General features: G+C 55.7%; 2 protein-coding genes across 12 annotated transcripts in view; one reads left to right on the top strand and one right to left on the bottom strand.

Moving 5' to 3' along the window:
- Nucleotides 1–9,673, top strand: part of TTBK1 (tau tubulin kinase 1) — a 154,203-nt gene extending 144,530 nt beyond the window's left edge. For all 7 annotated transcript variants that reach the window (XM_043544148.1, XM_043544146.1, XM_043544147.1 and 4 more), the window contains 2 exons: nt 351–1,945; nt 4,358–9,673. In XM_043544148.1, the coding sequence (XP_043400083.1) occupies nt 351–1,945; nt 4,358–4,745 (1,983 nt within the window). In that variant the 3' untranslated portion in view covers nt 4,746–9,673. The remainder of the gene's footprint in view (nt 1–350; nt 1,946–4,357) is intronic.
- Nucleotides 9,674–19,428: 9,755 nt separating this feature from the next.
- Nucleotides 19,429–23,150, bottom strand: part of DHX57 (DExH-box helicase 57) — a 33,089-nt gene continuing 29,367 nt past the window's right edge. For all 5 annotated transcript variants that reach the window (XM_037896255.2, XM_037896257.2, XM_043544141.1 and 2 more), the window contains 2 exons: nt 21,144–21,344; nt 19,429–21,005 (listed from right to left, as the gene is read on the bottom strand). In XM_037896255.2, coding sequence (XP_037752183.1) covers nt 20,862–21,005; nt 21,144–21,344 — 345 coding nt within the window. In that variant the 3' untranslated portion in view covers nt 19,429–20,861. The remainder of the gene's footprint in view (nt 21,006–21,143; nt 21,345–23,150) is intronic.

Raw genomic sequence — 23,150 nt, 5'->3', positions numbered from 1 at the left:
AAACCTCACGTTGGAACCGGGGTTGGGGTGGCGAGGGGGAGTCCTCTATGGAATGAAGGATGGGTGCAGTCCTAAATTTATACCGGGCTGTCATTCAGATTGGAGAACAAGTTTGATGCCCTAGGTGACACTGATGAGCAGGCGTACAGGAGACTGCCCGATGACAAGGAAATGGTTTTGGAGGGTTGCTTTGCCTCTCACCTGTGACCTGTTCTAGGGAAGGCTGGTTCATGGGCATGAAGAGAGATATGTGCCACGTGACCCTTCCCGCCGTGATTGGTATTGTGAGATTGATGCCCATGCTCTCCTGGATACTAAGTATTTTCTTTTTCACGTCTATCTTGTTCCAGGTGTTTACACTGAACCCTTTTGAAATGAATGGTCTGCCCAAGGCGGTGCCTTTAAATTTGCCTTATCAAGACTTTAAAAGGGATGTGTCAGACTCTAGGGAAAAGCCTAGGATCCTCCAGCGGATAAAGAAGGTCGACTTCTCAAACATTGTCTTGACCGCTCCTTGCAAACCACCGGAGCCCCATCTGGAACTGAATGGGGAGTGTGAGGAGGAAGAGGAGGAGGAGGAGGAGGAGGAAGAAGAGGAAGAAGAGGAGGAGGAAGAAGATGAGGAAGCTGGTTATTTGGGAGAAGAGATTGACATGCACAGTAGCTCCAGCAGCGATGTGAGCCAGAAAAGCACAGAGCGCAGTCAGGAAGGGGCGCCATCCACTCTGCTGGCCGATGATCAGAAAGAGTCCAAGGGCCGAGCTTCCATGGCCGATGGCGATTTAGAACTGGAGGAAGGCTCCAAAACACTGGTGTTGTTTTCACCGGGTGACATGAAGAAGTCTCCACTCACCACAGACTTGGCGCCAGATGTCGATCTGGGGACACTTGCTGCTTTAACGCCTCAGAGCGAGAGGCCGCAGCCCCTGGGCAGCCAGCTGGATGTGTCGGAGCCTGGGACCCTGTCCTCCGTCCTTAAGTCAGAACCAAAGCCTCCAGCAGCAGTTTCCACGACGTCCTCCCCCTTTACCAAAGTCGAGCGCACGTTTGTTCATATTGCTGAGAAGACCCATCTGAACGTCATGTCTTCCGGCGGCCAGCTGGTGAGACATGAGGAGTACTGCCCTCCGGGCCAACTGGAGGAGATCATTCTTGAGGAGGAGCTGGAGGAGAACCTGGGGTTGGCAGAAAATGGGAGTGCGAATTCTGGTTTAGAAGGGGGAGAGATGGAAAGCTGCATGCTCTCGGTCAATCACATCGAAACCTCCTCGGAGACGGCGGGGGAGCCGCCGACACTTCCCAACGGTGTGGCCCAGTCCCCGGAGGAGAGGCTGGAGCTTAAAGGCAAAGCCGCGCTGGCAATGGATTTGGAAGAAACTGACCGGCTGGTTTCAGGAGAGCCTAGCTTAGAAAAAACCATTCTGGCGACCGAACGCCTTACGCAAGCCGAGGCTCTCCTGGGAACGGCGAAGCAGGGCCCTAGGAAACCTCTGAGTGCCAGATACAGAAGCCGGATTCCCATCTTGTTCTCCGAGGAGGACACCGGCTCAGACCAGTCGGCCTCGCTCTCGGCCAAAGAGAGGCTTCACAAGAGGGCCAAGCAGCCCGACTTGGTTCGCCTAGTGATGGAGAGAAGGCAAAGCCGCCTCCTCAGACTGGCCTCTGGGGCCTCCTCCTCAGCCTCCTCCAGCGACGAGCGGAGACGTGCCTCAGAGACCCTCTCGGCCACCGGCTCAGAGGAGGACACCCATGACTCAGACGACTCTGTCCCAAGGAGGACGGGGGAGGGGAAGGCGTCCCACCCAGGAAGAGAAGGGAAAACTTTAAGCACAAAGAGCAAAATCCCTCGGCCCATTGTGCCTGCGAGGACGTCGCCAGCAGCAGTGAAGTTCGGGAGCCCAGCAGCACCAGGCAGCTCGCCGCTTGATGCAGCTCTCACCGCCAGGTCAGTCACCGGCACGGCCCTCACTCCTCGCCGTGCAGGTCTCCCATCCCCCATTCCCTCGGCCTGGCCGTGGGGTTCCCCCCGTCCCCTGTTCTCTCAGCCTGGCCATGGAGGGAACCAACGCCATGTTCTCTTGGCTTGGCCGTGAGGTTCCCTCCACTAAACCTCCTTTCTCTCGGCCTGGCGGTGGGGTCCCCCCCATCAATCCCCTGTTCCCTCGGCCTGGCCATGGGTGCCCCCTACCAGTGCCCCATTCCCTCGGCCTGACCGTGGGGTTCCCGTCTCCACTTGTCTCCCTTCACATGTTCCATTTCTGTTTAGGGCAAACCCAGCTGTGTTTAGCTCTCAGTTCCCAGCAGCCTGGGCCTGGCCCTGGAGCCCTCTGGGGCAGGGTGGCCTGGCCTGCCTACGTAGAGTTGCCAGGTGTCCGGTTTTCGACTGGAACGCCCGGTCGAAAAGGGACCCTGGCGGCTCTGATTGGCACCACCGACTGGGCCATTAAAAATCCGGTCGGCAGCGCAACAGGGGCCCGGGCCACCTACCCTAGTGCGACACGGCTCCCAGAAGCAGCCTCCAGGTCCCTGCAGCCCCTAGGCGCACGGGCGGCCAGGGCGGCTCCGCGCGCTGCCCCCGTCCCGAGGGCCGGCTCTGCAGCTCCCATTGGCTGGGAGCTGCGGGGGCAGCGCCTGTGGGCACAAGGGCAGCGTGTGGAGCCTCCCTGGCCGCTCAGGCACCTAGGGGCTGCAGGGACCTGGCGGCCGCTTCCGGGAGCCATAGAAAGCGCCACCAGGACCCTGCACCCCAAACCCCCTCCCACACCCCAACCCCCTGTCCCAGCCCAGAGTCCCCTCCCGCACCCAATCTCCCTCCCAGAGCCTGCACCCCCCAAAAACCCCAACCCCCTCCCCAGCCTTCTCCTGCACCCCAAACCCCACATCCCCAGCCTCACCCCAGAGCCCACACCCCCAGCTGGAGCCCTCACACCTCCACCCCCCACCCCAACCCCCTGCCCCAGCCCGGAGCCCCTTCCTTCACTCCAAACCCCTCATCCCCGGCCCCATCCCAGAGCCCACACTCCCAGCTGGAGCCCTCACACACACACCCGCACCCCAACCCCCTGCCCCAGCCCGGAGCCCCTTCCTTCACCCCAAACCCCTCATTCCCAGCCCCACCCCAGAGCCTGCACCCCCCCACACACGCTCCAAACCCCTTGGCCTCAGCCTGTAGCTCCCTCCTGCACACCCCTCATCCCTGGCCCCACTCCAGAGCTTGTTCCCCCAGCCCAGAGCCCACCCCCCTGACCCAGCCTGGAGCCCTCTCCTGCACCCCCAACCGGAGCCCTCACCCCCCCCCCCCGCACCGCAACCCCCTGCCCCAGCCCAGTGAAAGTGAGTGATGGTGGGGTAGAGAGAGTGACAGAGGGAGGGGGGATGGAGCCTCTGAGGAGGGGCGGGGCAGGGGCGGGGGCTCGGGCAGGGGGCGGGGCAGAGGTGTTCGGTCTTGTGGGATTAGAAAGTTGCCAACCCAATGCCTATAGTTACTAGAGGGCCACATCCGCGAGGGCCCAGCACTCCCCTTGGAGCTACGTTCACAGGGCACTCCCTGTGCAGGGGGCCTGGAGCCGGGCCCGGAGCCCCGCACCCTGTGCTGGGCGCAGCGGAGGGGCAGAGACCAGACAGGGCAGATGGGGCGGCACCCTCTTCTCTGATCAGCACTGGGCTGGTGCCCAAAGCGCCGTGGGGCTGGGCCCGGTTGTGCTGGCTGCCGCCTGAGGGAGGCCGGGTCTCTGCCCAGAGAGCCGGCAGCCTTAGGTGACGCGACCTGGGAAGGGCTGGGGAGAGCAGACACCAAGCGCAGTGGCATGGATGCAGAGGGCTCTTGTCATCGCACGAGCAAGGGTTGGCTTTGCTGCCTGCCCATCCCGCTACCGGCCCATTTCTCCCACCCCCCCATGGCCTGGCTTCCCCACCTGCCCTCCCACCCCGTGGCCCAGCTTCCCCACCTGCCCCTTAGCCCATTTTCCCACCCACCTACCCCACGGTCCCTCTCCCCGTCTGCCCCTGGGCCTGGCCATGAGATGCTCGCGGGTTTCCTGCAGGGCTCAGCTCCGGCACAGGGTTTTCCTGCGCCCAGCCCTGGCTCTCAACCCCAGCCTGGCCCCTCCCCAGGCCGAGCCGGGAGCCCCGCAGCCAGCCCGGCCCCGGGAGCGGCTCGGCGTTAGGTCTGAGGCAGTTCAAGGGAGAAATGCCAGCGTGCGGATCGGGCCCCTGAGACACGGCAGCCAGCTCCAGGCAGAGGCTGCGCATGCCAGTGAGAGCGCCAGGCTGCCAGGGGATTGCCTAGCACCAAAGAGCCCAGAGCCTTGGGTTTACCCCCCTCATCTCCCCTCCTGTCTCCTCTCTCTCCCTGCAGGCTTCAGAGGACAGCTGGGACTGCGCCCAGTGACTCCCCACTGAAACAGATCCAGAGCCGGCTCCCTTCCTCCCCGAGTCCGGCTCCTCCTCCTCCCCCGTGGAGCTCTGCTCCCCCCTGGAGCCCCAGCCTGCCCCCACGCAACCTCAGTGCTTCCCCCAGACGGGAGAGTCCTTCGCCCTCCCGGCAGCATAGGCCAGGGTCTGCCCTGCAACGAGTTCAACCGTCTCCCCGCCCTCAACCCCGCGTCCTGGCACGGGGGCTGCTGGGAGATCCCCCAGCCTCCCCAGGCCTGGCCAGAAAAGGACAAAGAGGGAAAACCCAGACTCAGAGCCCAGCAACCAAAGGAAGGCAAGTGGCCGCGGAAGGCAAGGCTACGGCCAGATAATGATCTTCTGCCGCCCACCCGTCAGGCTGGCTAACTCCGGCGTCTAGTGTAGACCGAGCTGCCGCCGCCCAGCCCTCCACGCCGGACCCACGAGCGGCTAGCAGCACGTCAGCGCTTCCCTCCCTCCCACGCCCACGCCGTCCGGAGCCAGCTGCCCCAGGGCGGAGCGCCTCTGCCCCGCCGAGGGCTCGGCCGCAGCGCACGCTTGCTATTGCAAACCACCAAGCAGAGCCTCAGGCAGCCTGCCTAGGGCCTGCCCCCCCGGCCCCCGCCCGCGCCCCTTCTCCTGCTCCGTGAGCAACACCAGAGGCTCCAGTCCAGCGCGCTGACACGGGCGCTGCAGAGCGCAGCAGCCGAAGTCGGGGGAGAGGTGATGACCGTGGGTGCTGCGCCCACTGGGAGGAGAGGGCTCTGGGGTTGTAGGGAGCTGTCCCCCCCTCTCCCCCCCACCCCCGCGCCTCGCCTGCTGTACTCGCACTGACAGTGGTTACAACCCAGCGAGCCGGGGAGCAGCCCCTTGCAGTGCTCAGCCACCTCCATCGTGGCTAGCGAACTGTGCCCCAGGGAGACTATCGGTCCCAGCGCACAGCAGTGCAGCCGAGGGGTGGGGGGGCGGGGCCTTTCCTACGGTTGCCAGCCGCAGCTCCACACTAAAGAGGTGGGTGTCACTGAATGCCTTTCGTGTGGGTGCCCTTGCACCGAAACGCCTTGCGCTTTGCTGTCACGGTGCCAGGTGGCGGTGGGGGGGGCTGCACAGTGGCGTTTACGCTGTGGGGTGGGGGGGGAGGGAGAGACTGTTGTATACAACAGACAGGCACTGCTGCTCTGCAGCCAGCGACGGGCTGGCCTCTTACTGCTACAGTAGCGTATAACTAGCTGATTTGGGCAGGTGGGGTTTCCGGCTTCCTCCTCCTGCACTCTCAGCTCATTGACGCGCTGCGGGAGCACAAACCAGGTGAATGTAGGGGCAGGGTCAGATTAAGGCCCCAGCTCCGGATGGCATGTGATCCCTGCCAACCCCCAGCTCCCTTTAAAACCCTTTTAGCCTTCATGGCTGGGAAGCAACGCTTGAAAAACATGAGCCACGTGTGACTGATGCTGCAATGTCTGCCTGAGTCTGCAGAGAGCCTGAGACAATCGCTCTGAGAGGGACAAAATGCTCTATGCATCTCAATGTGGGCAACGACAGGCCCCACTGCTCTGGGGAGCTGAGAGTGGCAGAAGAATACAACACACACTGCCCACCCAGGCCTGCAGATGCACCTGGCTGCCCACATAAGTACTTGCAGATGACACAAAGATTGGTGGGGTGATAAAGAACGATAAGGACAGGGCTGGCCTACAGCGCGCTCTGCGAGAATAGGCATTAAAAACAGCCACATGCAAGGTCATTTGCCTGCCAACCAAGAACGTAGCTCACACGGGGGGCGGTGGGGGGGGTCATGTAGGGTTAAGCAGGGGAATAGCAAGTAGCCACAGGGGTACAGCAGTAGCAGGGTTGCCAACGCTTGCACTTTGTGCGTCTCTCCCACTAGTCACTCTTTCCCTTGAAGCCTCCATTGCTGGCGTCGTGCAAATCCTACCAGCCAGATTATTTTTTAAGACGCTCTCAAGCCTGCCTGGTTTCAGACACTTTAACCCAACTGCTGCCTCCAGCACAGGACCAGCAGCCGCAGGGAAAGCCCCACACTGAAATATTTTTTTTTTTTGGTCATAAATTGTAACCAATCCCTTGGGGGGGGGGGCGCTCCTGCTTTTAGGCTTTGTGACACAACATCAGTGAGCCCATAACTGGCCACTTGGGGGGGTGGGGCCCACGGCCAGGAGATGTTACACATTGGAAAGGGGTCTGACAGGCGCCACAAGCATGTTTACATGGCTGGAAAACCCTCCTGCCAGCAGCAGGCTGGCACCTCGCTCCTGCCATAAACCCTGGCTGCCCAGGAGCACCTACTGCCTCCGGGCTGGGAGAGCCACTCCGGGCCTAGGCAGGGGACCAGAAGCTGGGACGTGGGAGGCTGTGCGGGGAGGGGAAAAGCTCTGGCGAGCGGCAGAGACGGCACCAAGGCTAGGCGAGCCGAGGCAGCGCGAGGGCAGAAGGGCCTTATGCCCCCAGAGCCGGAGCTGATGTCTCCAGCTGGGAGGGCGCGTTTGGCTGGCTGCTTTGCAGGGCCAAGGGCAAAGGCGTTTCTACCGCAGTCACAGCGTGGGTCGGTGGCACAGCAGAGAGCCAGCTGCAGCCTGGCGCGGGGAAGCCCCAGCTCTTCATCAAGCCTGTGACCTAACAAAGGTCAGCAAACAGGCCTGCTGCAGGTAGTGGGGCTCCTACTGCTTGCCCCACGCTTGCCCCAGCAAAAGGGGGGCGGGGGTGAAGGGTCTTACTCATGCAGCATTGCCTGGTGACGTGCGCGTGAACGGCGAAAAGCCTACTTGTGTACCCATGCGTGTGAGCGGCCCTGGGGCAGCGAGGGAGTGGTACTGTGGGCGACGGGCAGCAGCAGCCGGGCATTTTAAGGGTCAGGCGCTTGGTACCAGCCTCCCCAACCGGGGCCTGAAGCCTGGTGGCTGCAGCTCTGCGGGTCAGGGCAAAGCTGGTGGTGGTTGGGGGCAGGAGTATTTTGATCGCACATCCCCAGAGCAGGCAGTGTGCGACTATGACTCCTCCATAAACGGGGGCAAACTAGCTGCCTCATGGGCTGTGACACCTCACATGGACACCAAGGGCAGCTGGCCGGGGCCCTGAGCCTGCTTCCTTCTCCCACTGCTTTCTACCCCTTGTAGCTTATCAAGAACATGCCATGCCCCTGGCACCAGGCTGGGCACACCCACCCACGTAGGCAGCCTTGTCTACACACATACTTGCACTGATTTAGTTAATCTGGTGCAGTCAAACCAGTGCACACCCTGGCATGGATACCCTTGGTTTCAGACCAGCTTACCATGGAGTAACATAAACCTGTTCCCAAGCAACTTTAGCTAAACTGCAATCAGCCCCTTTTACGCTGGGTGGTCCCCCTAGGGGCTTGCACTGTTTTAACTAAATGGGGTTACAGTTACAGTGACACCTTTAGCCCAGTGCAGCGTCTCGATGGAGACACACCCCGGCGGGCGCAAACACAACCCAGAGCAAAGGCAGGTTTGAACCACGAGCTGAGCGTCTGCACCCCCTCCCTGACTCCCACCTTTGCGAGCAGGCTGAGTGTCTTCCCCTGCAGAGGAGCAACCAGCCAAAAGCTACAGGCCTGCCTGCAATACAGCCAGAGCTGGGCCCTCTCTGCAGGCCTTTCCCTGGTTGGGACCTAGCCTCAATACACCCCTCGCTGGCCAGCCGCGGCTAGCGCTGCCCCAGTGCAAGCCCCTTGGGGAGGGGGAGCAGCGGAAGCGGCTGCTTGTACTGGTGAAGCCCAGCCTGCATGGCCGTGGGGCTTGCTCTGCTACAGGCTGACCCCAGGACACTAGCTGGCCTGGGGTCATTGCCCCCGGGGCACGAGGAACCCCACAGCCCGCGCTGCGCTCCCTAGTGCCCACAGCTGGCGAGCGTTGTAGGGGCTAGCTGTGTACACACAGCACTAGCTGGATGCTGCTTTTCATCTGCACCGGGTCACACCCTCCACCAGTGCGAAGCTGCTAAAATGGGGGTAGTTCCCCCCGCCCCTCCAGAGACGGTCTCTGCAGCAGCGTGGGGGCCGGCAGGGCTCCCTTGTGTGTGGCTGGAAGCCTGCCTTGGAGCCCCCACGGCGTGTGCTCTATTCCCTGCATCTTTCCCGACCTGCTTTCCTCCTGGAGGGGGCTGCCCATTCAGTCCCTCTTGCCTGCTGTGGGGTTTAAGGGAGGTCAGACCCCGCAGACCTTTAGTCCCTCTCTAGCCAGCCCCTGGGGCCAGCACTGCCTTAGGCAGGGTGGGGGGTGCTTGCAGAAAAAACAAGGATTTTTCCTCCCTTTTGTTCACACAGCTGTAAATAAAACAGTCACATGCTGTACATTTAACGCACCCTCAGCCCACGGTGCAGAGCCAGGAGAGAGGCTGCTGCTGCTGAAGTCATGGCTCGATTCTGCCCTTTCCCACGAGGAATGAAGGTTAAGCGCTGCCCCCCGAGCTGCGAGCTCAGCACCTGCACCAGCGGGGCCACGAGGGGGGTAGCTGCAGGGGGACAGCGCGGTGCTCGCTGGCAGATATGGGGGTCTTGCCCCACAGGTTGTGCTGCCACTTACACCATGCAAAATGAAACCCTCTCCTCCCCGTTACACCCCCTTTCCACTGGAGTGCGCGGCTGCAGGAAGAGGCAGGCAGCAGCCCGGCAGGCCCTGTCTTCCTATAGTGCAGGCAGGGCGCATACACGGGGCTCAGGGGGACTGTGAGGCAAAGCCAGGGAAACAGTATCTTTGGAAACAGGCATCACTCCCCCAGTGCCGTATTACGTGCCCTGGGCCGGTCCGTGCCGAAATGCTGGCAGCTTTGCAGAGCGCTGTCTGAAGCGATGGCACGTGGCTCTTAACGGTGGACGCTACACCTGGAGCAGCTCTGTTCATTTCCTTCTTCTCTGACTCAGCCAAGCAAAGTGTTCTGCCCTGGAGCCAGGACGCTGCTGCCCGGTCCTGTCTGCCTGGCCCTGCTCCCGGGGCCCCCGGCGCCCCCCTCCATCAGTTCTACGCATTCTTTAGGAAAGCCGCTCTAGAATGTTTACACATTGCAATAGAATGTACAACTACCACCAGGGACGGCGACGCTGGTCTAGCTGCATGGCAAACGTCTCAGCCATCACGCCTGGCATGCGTCACAGAGACCCTGGCTGTGTACAAATCCACCTGCCACCCGCCAGATCATGGCCTGGACCATCTGATGATGCATCAGACGCAGCTGTCATTATTAGATTTGTTCTGAAAAGGGGATTGTCAATCATGCCATTAAAAGCCTGCCTATCTTTTCACTGGTGTCTTCTGCCGTTTATTTGGTTTCATCCAGGTGATGTGCTGTCAGTGAACGGAGCCCAGCTCTTCTCGTGACAGCAGAAAATCCTGTTCCATAAAGTTAGAGCTGTTTCAAACTGAGCCCTGAGCGGTTTCCCATTCCTCTAGACAGGGCCACCTCATGGCAACCTGGTCCCACTGTGTCATCCCCAAGTTCCCCAGAAAGCTCAAAGTTTTCTGATTCCTCTCAGCTCAGCGAGGTCTCCACAACATGCTGTTCTCCCCTCCACATTGCACTCCCCCCCATCTCTCCGCTGTACCAGCCAGAGCTTTCCCCCAGTCCCATGCTTTGCTCAATGGCCCCACCCCTACCTATGGTGACCCTCCTTAGTCCCTGCAGGCCCAGCCTTGGGTGAGATAAGGGCTCTCAGGCCCTGGCCGCTCCCTGCTGGGTCTACTCTAACCTACGCTTCATGACTTTCCCTTCTCAGACTGCCCCAACATCCATTGCTCCTCTGCAGACCATGTTCCTAATGGGGAGCAAGGCAGACAGACCAACAAGAGAGGAGAGGAGGTTTGAGAGCCAGAATGATTCTGAGATGTCTGGGGGAAGGAGAGTGGCAGCTGTTTGGAGAGCCTTTTAGCTAGCAGGAGCACATCTGTCTGCGATGCATTCAGGTGGAGGAACCAAGGGCTGGCAGAAGGTGTCAACAGGGATGTGGACAAGGATGAGCCCATTGACACAGTGGACTTCAGACAGCCTTAGACCGGGTTCCTTCACCGAAGGCTTGTAGGCAAAGTGAGCAGTCCTGGGATAAGAGGGAAAGGCCTGTCACAGATCAGTATCTGGTTAAAAAATAGAAACAAAGACTAGAAGCAAATGGTCAGTTTTCAACTGAGGTAAATAATTTGCCAGAGGATGTTGTGAAGGCCAAGATTATAACAGGGGTCAAAAAAGAACTAGATACTAAATTCATGAAGGATGGGTCCATCAATGGCTATTAGCCAGGATGGGCAGGGAGGGTGTCCCTAGCCTCTGTTTGCCAGACGCTGGGAGTGGATGACGGGATGGATGGCTTGAGGATTCCCTGTTCTGTTCATTCCCTCTAGGGCACCTGGCATTTGGGCACTGTCGGCAGACAGGACACTGGGCTAGACGGACCTTTGGGCTGACCCAGTGTGGCCGTTCTTATGTCGCTCCAAGGGGGGGGGCGGGATTAGAGCATGAGTCCTGGGGGCAGCATAGAAGGAGGCAGGGAGTGAGACACCCCACAGAGAGACGGGGCAAGCTCTGAGCTGCGGGGGGGGGCGTTCCCATGTGGTGAATGGGGACTGGTTAGAAAAGCAGGATCCAAGGCAAGCAGGCAAGAGACTCCTAGCAGCGTCCTGCTGCAGGGCAGCACCCCATTCCCCTCTCTGCCCCCGAGAAGGGCCTCGAACAGCTCCCGCCTTCTGCCCCACATCCTGCCTCACCTCCCAGAAGCATTCATCAGCCTCCTGGCTCGCACTCCCCCACCTTGGAGCAGAGTCCGATGTCACCGCACAGCAGCAGGCATTGCACAAAGCTGCCTAGGACCCTGTGCTGAACCTCCCCCGGCTCAGAGACCAAAAGGCCAGGAATTCCCCTTCCCCCGAGCTGAGCCTGGCAAGGCTCCTGTGGGATGGTGGAGGAGGGAGATATGGGGAGAGATGAGAGGAGGGGACCGGCTCCTGTCCCAGGCTCAAGCCACCCAGTGGGGAAGCTGGGGCCCTGAGGCCAGGCTCCAGCCCGCAGGTTCCAGCCCAGACAAGGTGCCAAGCTGGACCCCAGGCCTGAGACTTGCTCTGTGTACGGAGCAGGGGGACAAAGGCGCTGCAAAGCAGAGGGGGGGCTGGTTTATTTGCCAGTGGTGGTGATGTGGGACGGGGCAAGGAAACAGCCCACGCCCGCCACCACGCCCACACCAACCAATGGGGCTGCCCCATGCACATCGGCCTGCAAAGGTTATGGGGCAGGGGTGAAGCCCTGGGGGACAGGGAGGCTGGACACGCCCCATGAAAGGGACCCAACAGAGCCGTGACACTGGGACCCTTTCCTGGGAAGGGTTAATAGGGGTGCTCTGGGCCGCAATGACCTCATCAAAAGAGCAACTTGATAAAAAGAAACGGACATGAATTTTAGGCTAGAAAACCCCCCACATTAACGGTGCTGGCAGAGCACAGGCCGGCCTGGGATGAGCTTTCCACCCAGAGCTCTGCCAGGGCCCCTCACTCCTGACCCACCTATCCCACTGCTAGCCCAGCCCTTGGCTCCACTCCCTCCCCACAGCTCTGCCAATGCCTCTTGGGCCTGACTTGATGCCCCCCTGGCCCTGGAGACGTCCCCCTACCCCAGCTCTGCTGGTGCCCCTCAAGCCGGACCCGCTCCCCTTCTGGCGTTGCAATTTTCCTTATTACATGGTGTTTACCAGCCTCCTGGATTACTAACGGCCTAGAAAGTGTGGCAGCAGCCTCATGCACTAGAACCTCGCCCTGCTTCTGTCCACATACAGAACAGAACCATGCCTTGAACGCCTCTGTCGGGCCTGCAGCATTGTCAGCACCATGGCGAGCCCCATCTAGCAGTGGGCCCATACCAGAGCTAGGATGTTTTGTTCCCAATAGACTTTACTGATTGTCCCTCGCCCTGTGCCATGGGGGCTCCACTCACCACTAGACGGCGCCACCTCCTGGCGGTTCTGGGGATTAGCCCTGCCAGGCCGACACCCCCGCCGGCAGTCGCACCCCAACACCGTCTCTTCTGCTCGCTGCGGCCCCTTTCTCCTTCGAGGAACTGCAGCCTCCTTGTCGTCATTCGGCCCTCCAGCCAGGTCACTACGTGGTTTCCCCTTCCAGGGGTACCAAAGTCCTTCTGTAGGAACGGTCTCCGGCACTGCCCTGATGGTGCCACTTCCCCAGTGGGTGGTAGAGGAAGCCAGGGACCTTTACCCCAGGTTCCAGTCCAGGGCTATACCTGGCAACTGAGCCAGACCCGGTCGCTCCTTCCTACAGCTTCTGGTCCTGTTCTACCGCCCCCAGCTCTGGGTGTCCCAGCTCACACTCCCTCCTTCCAGGGAGTAACTACAGATGACCTGCCTCTGTTGCCTCAACCTTCTTTCAGGGAGTGACTGCAGCCTATGTCCCTGCAGCCCCCTTCTGTTCCCAGCTTCCTGGTTTCCTAAACCAGATCCAACCTGCACTTTTGCTCGGCTGTTCAAACCCCAATGCATGACATCACTCCCCAGCCTGTGGTGGCTCTGAAGACTGTCACCTGTCATCGCACAGACTGGACTGGAGCACAGTCAGGGTTGCTCCACATCTCAAATACCCGAGAAGCTGCATTAGCAAAGAAAGAGCGTTCAGCCACCTACCAGCACACACGTGCCCCCCCGGGGCAAACCTCAGCAACGCCACTTTACGTCACAGCTCATGCCCCCACCTCTGCCCCGAGGGATGGCAGCCTTCTGAACTGAGAAACCTCAACTCCAGAGCCCTCGGAAGGGAGGGTTACCAAATGGCCAAGCTCTCTGCTTCTCACATGATCTCAGCATGCTCTTCTGAGCTGGGAGAGGCCAGTTCTGCTCACATAAGAGCTCTGCGTTCAGAGGATCCCCTTCATGTTACGACCTCATTTCAAGCCAAGACTGAGGCCTGGAGTAAAATTCTCCAGTTAATTCTTGGTAACCAGGTGCTGCTGACATGCACCTACCAGGACCTCTCGTGCTCTCGCTTTGGAAGGCAGCTACCGACTCTCAGCACTCGGCCACAGGCCGGCACAAAGGTTCAGAATCTTCCTCTTTGCCAAGGCGCATTGGGTTCATCCAGCTATTGGAGCCTCTCTTGCTAGCCCGGCCCTTCTTCACAGCGGTGGGAGGCTACAGTCACATAGGAGCACCCGAGTCACGCTGGAAAGAGGGGACAAGCTCTGGAAAGCGAGAGACGTGTCTGTGGCCAGAACTGGGTTACGTTTCTCCTTCCAACAACTATGAGCGGACGCCTAAAGAATCCAGCTGCAAATGGCCCCATGGGCCCCTAAGTGTGCAGGATGTCGCTGCTTGGAACGGCAAGTTACCAAACCCAGCTCAAGGGGACAGCCCCACGCTAGCTCTGATCAGGGAGCTCACTAGACAGCAGTGGTGCTGCAGCAGTGCATGTCGTGGGAGGGGCTGGAAGTACTTCGGGCCTCGGGTGGGATGGGACTTAGGGCAGCTAGCCCCTCCTGCTACCCATACCTCTGCAGGGACACGTCTATTTTTAGTGAGTTCGCTCACTCAGAGCTACCCGGGGTATGGCTCCTTGCGCCGCGAATCACAGCCCTGCTCCAGGGGCGGACACACCCTAGTCAGTAGGGCCATTGGCCTTGAATGACCCAAGCAAAACTTTGTGCTAATCCCATTACAGGCAGGAGACCAGCATGAAAAGGGCAGAGCAATAATCCTTTAGCCTTTCCTGCAAGAACACAAAACGGGAGGGGGAGAGGAAGGACACTAGGTGTGACAGCAACATCTCCATCACTTTCAGTTGAATCTGACACGGGGCATCAGCTTTCCTGTCTCAGATCCAGCTGCGGGACACTAGTGCTGGTACCAGGTGAAAGCTGCTTCTCGTGAGCTAGCAGCTGGTAAATCTTGGAGAGGCATTTCCCACAGGCCTGAAAAGGATTCTTTTCTAGCTCCTCAGCTGCTTCTACATGAGCGCACGCGGCAAATGAGCAAACTCTTCTCGGAGACAGAGCACATCAGTCTTTTCATCTTCAGCTATTCCGGACGGTGCACAAGGGCTGACCGGTTCATATGGCGTCCTAGTGTTTCATCAACTCCAGTGCACGGTGTTAGGGTGACTGAATTTCCCAAAGGGAAAAACCAGGACACTGGCCTGTTCCCCGTCCCCCTCATAGGGCTGGCGCGAGCAGCTCGTCCGAGCCCTGCCTGCGCCCCGTGTGATCAAACCCTGCCTTCCCTCTCCCCCTTGGAGCCCAGCTTCCCCCACTGCACGGCTGGCTTCGCCGCTTGTCCCCCGGCACGTTCCTCTGCACCGCACCCCACTTTCCTGACAAAAGTGGGCATTAGTCCCCTTTGCTCTGGCCAACTGATCAAGTCAGCAAGAGCAAACAGGAGAAATGCCCACTTTGGCCAAAAGAGTCAGGACTCAGGGCAGTAACAGGGCTTAAAAAAGGGACTGTCCTGGCCAAAATGGGACATATGGGCACCTTAGACGATGTTGACAGTTGCTTTCAATTACAGTGATGTGTTAATAGATCATTGTTTGCCAGCTAATGACTTCAGAGCTGGTGCCCCAATGCCTGCCAGTAACAATTTTAGTGCTGGAAGTCAAAGGGTGATAGGTAGTTCACAAACATCAGTTAGAGTTTCCCTGCCAGCCAGCCAGCCATCTGTCTGCAGCACTCAATCTCTCTCTGTGTGTGTCTGTGTCTTTGGCATTGCTATTTTGTCATGGTAATGAATCAGCATTTTACACCTGCAATGCGATTTCTTCTGGATTTGAGAAATCGACTCCTTGGATGACATGATTTGGGATTTAACGTCTTCTCACAGAACTAGCTCAAGGGGTACTGTCTGTTCGCTTCCTGCCTTTTCAGCGTCTGTACTGCTGTGCCCTCGACAGTTATCCCTCCATCGAAAACAGCCGGGCTATGTCTGCACGAGAACTTTTCTTGGTACAACTTATGTCGCCTAGGGGTGTGAAAAAGCCCCCCCGTGAGTGACACAAGTTACACCGACAGACACGCCCGTGTGGACAGCGCTGTGTCGATGGGAGACGCCTGCTCTATCTAGTGAGAGCAGGCGGTGCACGCGGAGGAAGGAATGAAGCCCGAAGAGTGCACTAGCTTGGCTCGCTCGCTCTCTGCTTACACGCTGATCAAGGAGCTGCTCTTGCAGCTTTGCCCTCACCCTGGTCAATCCTCGTTTGTGTCCATGGTACACACAGGGAGTTAGAAAGGAAACAAACACTCTTGCTGGAAGGTTGCCAAGTCACACGACTTTATTTCTTAGACTCCAGGAATCGAACACAACCGAAGAGAGAGAGACAAAGCAGGCTGCTCCCTGAGGCACAGCTCACCCTGCTCCAGATTAGCTCTTTCACAGGCTGACTGCTGAGGACCCTGGTCACACACTTCTCAGAGCCCCCTAGCCCCCCCCCCCCCCCAAAGTGACAGCCTGTAACGGAACACAGGTTTCAGTCCCCCACACCCGTCACCGAATACACCCTGCATCAGCCGCCCGTGTTGGCATTATGGCTGCACTGCTCCACTAGAGCAAGGCAGCACAGTCATGCTTGCGCCAAGCTCTGAGCCTTTGGTTTTTAAACAATGGCCCAAACTCTGCCCTCTGTTAAACTCCTGCCAACCCACCAACAGCAACGAGAGCAGGGTCTGGTGCAGTTCATTTCAGGGTTACCTGGCAGAAATGTGGATCATGACAAGACGACAAGTGACACCACTCTGTGGTTTGTGATCTCCACCTAGCACCTTACTGGATCTGGGTTCACTAGGTCTTCACCTCGGTGCCGGTGTTCTCCTGGTGTGGGTCCAGACTTGGGCTCACCAAGACTTCTCAGAAGCCAAGTACGGCATATAGGGGTTCTTGACCACCACCCAGGGGGCCACTTCCAGCAGCACTGACGAGCCATACTTCATTGCTATATTATTCTGTATACGGCGTTCGCGCCTGAGGGCTACAGTCAGAATTAGAGCTCCGTTGTGCTTGGTGCTGTACAAATGTATAGGAAGACAGAGCCTTTGCCCCAAGGAGAGTATGATCTCCCCTGTAGAAACCTAACCAAGAAATGTGTAAGATCCTATGTCACAAACTCAGCATCACTTCTTTACCACGGTTTCCACAGTAGTTTTGAAATGCTCGGTCAGGTACTATTATACATGCTAGCAAAGCAAACCACCTGAGCGACTCTGGTAAATAATCTTCTGGAGACCAGGACAGTGATAACAGGATAATCCCTGAGTCAGCAACGAGTATGTGTGAGAGCGCTCACGCTAGGAGCTGCATGTCCCACTCCCTTCTGGGAGCGTATCCTCTCAGCACTCTATCCCTTGTTGAAGCATTGGGACAGCAGTCCAGATCTTCCCAGAATGCATTGGTACAACCACAGGTGGGCAGATTGGTAGGTATGGACACACAACATAGCTGACACACCGTTCTGGTGAGGAAAAACCAGTTATAAAAACAGTTGTATTTATAGGGTAAACACTTGACCCTATTGAAGTCATTCATTGCCTGAGAAATGTTTCAGTTATGGAGATTTGTAAGGCTGCCACATGGAGTTCTGTTCATCTAAAAATACAAAGCACCACCAGGGATTGGGACCGTTGCCTCTTCGAGCAGCGTAGCACATGAAGAAACATTCCACCCTGATTCTTAGCTCTGCTTCATGCCGAGCCAGGGCACAGAGGGAAGGGGGATGTTTGGCAGAAGCATTTTCTGGAGAGAGAGAAAGCTCTTAGGCTCTGCTAGAGCAGTGTAACTTAGGGCTCTAAGCATCAGGTTTGACACACTGAGCGGGCCTGGTGCTACAGGCTGAGTTCTGGGCAGGGCTGGCATAGCCCTTGCTCCTCGATGCAGTTCCATACATTTTACTTTGTGATTTTTTTCAGTCAAGAATGAACGATGGGGACTGTCCACTCCGTGTGAGCCCTCAGAGCCCAGAATGTGTTTGGAAGGGCAAGGTGCTGCTTCATTGGCATTGACAAACACTGCCCGGCACTCACCAGCACTGTGTTTTTCCTGTGCCCGCAGGTGACCGCTCTCCCCCTCCAGGGGCCTGCAATGCCGTGGTCTTGTATCTGTAGCATATGTAAAGCACTTTGGTATGAAAGGGGCTGTGGAAATGTAAGCTGACCCAGTACCCTTAATGGGGCCAGGCTAAATCAGGCATCTTCTTTAGTGGGACATCTCCCAGGAAACTGACTTAGTCAAATAATAGCAAAGGGTAATGACTGCAGCTTAACTGCGACAGCGCTCGCATAGAGTTCTGAAAGGTGACCTGCAAAGGGGATAAAATGGTTGGTGCCCTTTTCCCCGACGCAGAAAAAGGCCAAAAACCCTCTCTCCTCCCTAACCCAAAAAGCTTGTTTATTTTAGAAATAGCAAGCATCTTCACAGCCTTTGTCATGGGACTCCTTCAAAGATCAGCGCTGGGACAGCCAGGCTCTCAGCCACTAACTGAAGGGCCAGAGGCCTGAATATATCTGTCATGACTGGGGTGGAGAAAGTAAATGAGGAAGTGTTATTTACTCCACAGAACACAAGAACTAGGGGTCACCCAATGACATTAATAGGCAGCAGGTTTAAAACAAACAAACCCTCTCCTGTGACTGCTCTGACTGGTGCGGGCTCCCTCCCTTTGCCCAGGTGCTCCCTTCCTTTTGCAGAGCGTGGTTTTCTGCCCCTTCTGACAGATCCCTTCGCGGTGGGACGTGTGTGCTTTCCGAAGCAGGCTGTGGTCCTCCTCCTGCCTCCAGGGCTGACTGATTCACTGCTTTAAACAGAGGCAATTTGCACAATTCCCTTGTCAAGGAATCAGGCCAGTTTAGTGAACACGTGGAGGGCTGCTAGCAGTAGCCAGCACCCATCAGGAATGTGCCCCGGCTAATTGTGACAGGCATCTCCCCTGGGAAGCAACTAGCCACTGCGCCAAACCATGCAGTCACAGTGCTTCCGCCCAAATGATCCTCAAGCAGCAGGCGAAGGCCACGACGCTTTCACTTGTAATCGCACAAAGGATCCTTCTATGGTAGGGAAACGCTTTAACACACCATGCCCCCGAGGCTTCCCAGCTGTCGTCTACGTCACAGGGATGCTAAGCGCCAAACGCCGACGTTTAAAAACGAAGTCCTTGTTTCGAGTCCAATCCAGAACAAGAGTAAAATCGGATTGTGTCAAACCGTATCTCAGCTTCTGCTTAAAGCCACACTGAGCTGTCTTTAGCGGTCACACGTCTCTCTAGCAGTATTCCACCCCCGGGCAAGAACTCCATCAGGGCACTGGTCCTCAGCTCTGTTTTCTCCTCTCCTGGTTGGATGTTCTGTGACTTTTCAATGCATCTAAAGCGCAGTCTGACACACGAAGTCCTGTTTAACCACAGGACACGAACCAAAGTGGCAGTGCCAGCCTCCCCATCCTGCTCAACCATCTTCCTCACCCCTCTTGCAAAAGGCTCAGTTCCAGTCATGAGGGGAATTCATTCTCTCTATTGATGGTGCCAAATGAGATTTGTTACATGGCTTCCTACTGACAAAGAAACGGATGGCAACCACTAGGTATTTCCCATGGGGCACTGAACAGCCATTTCTGGAAACATCTTTGTTCGACTGAAAGTAAGCACTGCAGAGGGGAAGGCTCCATATTTCATGATCAATCCCGAGTGCTCCAGGTCCCTGGCTCCATTGCCTGGTCCCTCCGCAAGAGGGTTTGGCTAGAAAGCTTCTATGACTTTGAAACATGTGACTTCTTTTGGTCTCCAGTGCACATGAGCAGGGCAATTTCCTGTTAAGTAGCAGAGTTTCACATTCACATTGATTACCACCCAGAGGTGGATCAATGTCAGTGAAACCCATGGAGGAAATACTCCAGCCCTTCTGGAAAGAGAAGGGTGTAAATATATTTGAGCAGCTTTGCCCTTAGAAAGCTGGTGTATTTTGGGCGGCCAGCCAAGCAGCTGTTCAGGAGGAAGAGCCCGCCGCCTTTAGAGATTTAATAAGGGATGATAGCAGGAAACAGTCTTTAACACAACAGTCATTTACTGAAATCAATTTAAGATATAAAGGTCCCATCTCTCTCCTGGCTGGATGGGGAATTGTGGGCTTGGTCCAAAGCCCACTGAAGTGAACGGAAAGGCTCCTCTGACTTCAGCGGGCTTTGGATGCAGCCATGTGTGTGCAAGTCCCAGCTCCTTGAGCAGACACCCTAGAACAGTGGTCCCCAAACTGTGGGGCACGCCCAGCTATGGAGGTGCGGAGGAATGTTCAGGGGGTGCGCAGCAGGGCCCGGGCCAGCCCCCATGGGTGGGGAGGGAGAACCACCTAGCCCCGCTCTGCCCCCCGCCACAGCCCAGCTCCGCCTCCAGCCACAGCTCCACTCCGCCCCCTGCTCCAGCCCCAGCCTGGCTCCACCCTCATTCCCTCTCCACCCCCAGGCCAGCTCTCCTCTAGCCCCAGCTCCTTCCCCATACCCAGTTCCGCCCCCAGCTCCACCTTCAGCTCAAGCGTCTCAGCTGAGGAAGCCTTGGCTGCACAGTAATTGGGGGGATGGGGGGGGAGACAAATTCCATGACTGGTACGGGCCGGGGGGGAGGGGGGGAACGGACGACATGACAGGAAAAGTTTGGGCACCACTGCCCTATAACAATCATGGTGCAACACCACTACTCCAGTGAAGGATACGAAATCGTAGTGGGATTGGTCAGAGCTAGGTTCAAACAAACACAAACATTCAGATCAGTGAATAACTAGGGGCAGACCAGCTTTTGCACACTGATGAGGGACCAACAAACTTAGTTTTAAAGACAATCAACTAGTTTAATGACCAACTCACGTACTAGTCCTTAAACTGAGCTCCTTTAACAGCTGCTGTACCCTAAAATGATTGATAAGTGCCGATGTTAGACTGAACAGCTGCTGAAGGTGGGATTCTTGGCCATGTAGTTTATACTGATTGTAGAAAAGTTCTGGGCAGCCTGACCAGGTAATGTGCGCTCTCTCTCTCTCTTGATAATTATATTGCTCCAAGGGCAAGCTGCATAGCACGTGATTCCTTGATCTTCCTAACAAAAGTCAGTTAAAAGTGCTGTACCGGAAAAAACAGAACACTGACAAAAACAGACTACAGAAAACATACTCCAGCACTGAACAGAATTTTTTTTTTTTTTTAAAACAAATTCTACGCTTTCCTTCTCTGATTTGGAGTTTTCGATCACTATCACGAGAATTGCCAGCTTTCCATTCCTTAGTTTGTTCTGTGAGCCCTTTCGTTTTCAGCAGAAGCCATTTTGCTCAGGTTTATTTCTTTGACTATTTTCCGAAAGCTAAAACGGCCCATTTACCAATTTAGCGCTACCAGGATCAGTGCCACACTCTGACAATACAAAAACATTGCGGGACTAGAATCCATTTCCGAGCACAGTTAGAAGTGGGTCTTTATAAAAGTGCTTCTCAGATTACTGGGTGGTCACAAGCTTTACAATCATGCTAATGATACGGGATCCTCGCGGGCACGTGCATAAATCCATGCTGGGATTCTTGATCTTATCCTGGAGTAACTGGTCTAGTTCACAGCGGAGTTCTTTCACCAACTCTGCCACCTGAAGCAAACAAGGAAACACCCCCCACAAAGATCATGAAATAGCTTCTCCCCTGTACTCTACATCTGCATGTTCTGTGTGGTGCAGAAGCAGAGCAAGGTTTGAAGCACTCACAATCTTACTCGCTGGCTTCATTACCTGGTGGGAGGCTGCTGCGAATCGAATCCATCCATCATCAAGCGAAATGACAAACTCCCCCCGTTGCAGCTGCACGTGGACCTGCCCTCCTCCAAACAAGACCAGCGGGTACACCGACACCATACTGCAGTCCCGGATGAACACACGGCTGGTTTTGATCTTCTCGTGATACACCAAGTAGGGGCTGTCAAAGTGCCTGGTCTGGAACATTCAATGCCAGAGGGTTGCAGTCAGTTAGGAGTAAGAATGATGATTACATTAGTGTCACTGAGCGCATGTTTTCAGACAGTTAAGGAATAAATCTGATTCCCATTCCCTTGCAGATTACTGGCTTGCTCGCTGCCCTGTGCATATAAAACAGCATATACGATTTATTTTTATTATTCAAAACAACCTTAAAGGTTTTAGACAGACAAACTTCTCTTATCGAAACATATTTCACACTTAAAACTACAGGATTTATTAAATTGAGGGATTAACTGCAGGTACTGAATTAAACTGATTATTTCACATCAGCCTGGGAACATTTTCAATATGCCTAAGTAAAAGTGACCGGCACTTCAGTTCTTACTTGCTTAAGTCTCTTGAAAAAGATCCAGTCTCCTAAGTTACTCAGGCTGACCTATTGTGCCACATTGATGAAGCTTGGCCCCAAACGTTACATGTTTTTCCTGATTCTTTCTTTACACAGAAAAGCAGCCTTTAACTCTGCGTTTGCGACAGAAGCTCATAGAGTCAGTATATTTATTTTGTTATTTCAATGTTCTAAGGGATAAGTTTAGGCTTTAACATATTTTGTTTTAATTCAGATTTCATTTTAAACAGATGCATTTTAAAAAGAAAAACTTATAATTTAAACAACAAAATAAAAAAAAATCCAATTTAAATAAAAAAATCTGACTTTATTTTTTCAAAACCATCATTGATTTTTATGCACCCTGGGTGGTGGGAAAGCCCAGTGGCTCTGCTTGTTCTCCCCCCAGGTCTCATTCTACCTAGACAGGTGCCTCTAGTCATCCCTGTAATACCTGTGTCCCTTTTGAGCACCACAGACTCTGACAGCAAGGATGGGGAGGAGCTGCTGGATGCATGGCACGCTCTCCTCCGGGGATTGCTCGTCAGAATCTGCCTGGTAGTCACTGCCCGCTTCCTCTGCACAGCTGCCCTTCCCGTGAGTGCAAGAGGGCTTTGCTGCAGCTGCTCACAGGGACCACGTGGCATTGATTTGTTTGTATTTCTGAAACGTGCCATTGCAGAGCTCACAATGTCACGTATAACATAATCCTGTCTCCTCCGCCCATCTCCTGTGCTCTCTCTCTTCTGCCCTTCATCAGAATCTCACACAAATGTCTACGCCTCTTCCATACTGCCCCGCTCACAGCATGGCCTCCCTGAACTAATCCTCTAGGACACTACTCTCTTGTCTTTCAAATCTCTCCTCAGGACCCACCTCAGCAACAAGGCCTATAGGAAATCAGCCAATTACTGACAGTGCCTTGAGTTCCCTGCTGCCCATGTAGGATAGCAAGGAGAGTTTGACATGTAAGAGGTTCATTCTTATGTTAGTTTAGACTCAGGCTGATTCACCAGGATAGATTTATAAACAATTAAGTTTTACAATACTCCAATGGGTTATTATACTTAACAATGTAATACAGATTTTTAACAGCTAATTTGTATCCTCAAAAAGGAGATCAGCGTTACCATGTATCACTTTCATAAAAAAAACCCCAAAACAAGCACCTGTTCAATGGTAAGTTTCCCTCGTGATCTTTATTAATGGGATACCATCAACTTCAAAGAAAATTATTGCATTTGATCTCATAGGAAGAAGTGATACTGTGCATTTCAACAGTGAATTATTTACAAATAAAGTATTTCAGTGGTAGAAATATGAGCCCTCCTGTCAGTCAGTTTGCCCCTGTAAAGATGCTACATGCATAAACACTTGCCATCTCCTGCACAATTCCTGAGATTGCATGGACAGTACAATTGCGGTGATCCCTA

The sequence above is a fragment of the Chelonia mydas genome, chromosome 3 (assembly GCF_015237465.2).
Source record: "Chelonia mydas isolate rCheMyd1 chromosome 3, rCheMyd1.pri.v2, whole genome shotgun sequence".
Lineage (NCBI taxonomy): Eukaryota > Metazoa > Chordata > Testudines > Cheloniidae > Chelonia > Chelonia mydas.
The sequence above is the reverse complement of the archived record's forward strand: the minus strand, read 5'-3'. Positions and strand labels throughout refer to the sequence as shown.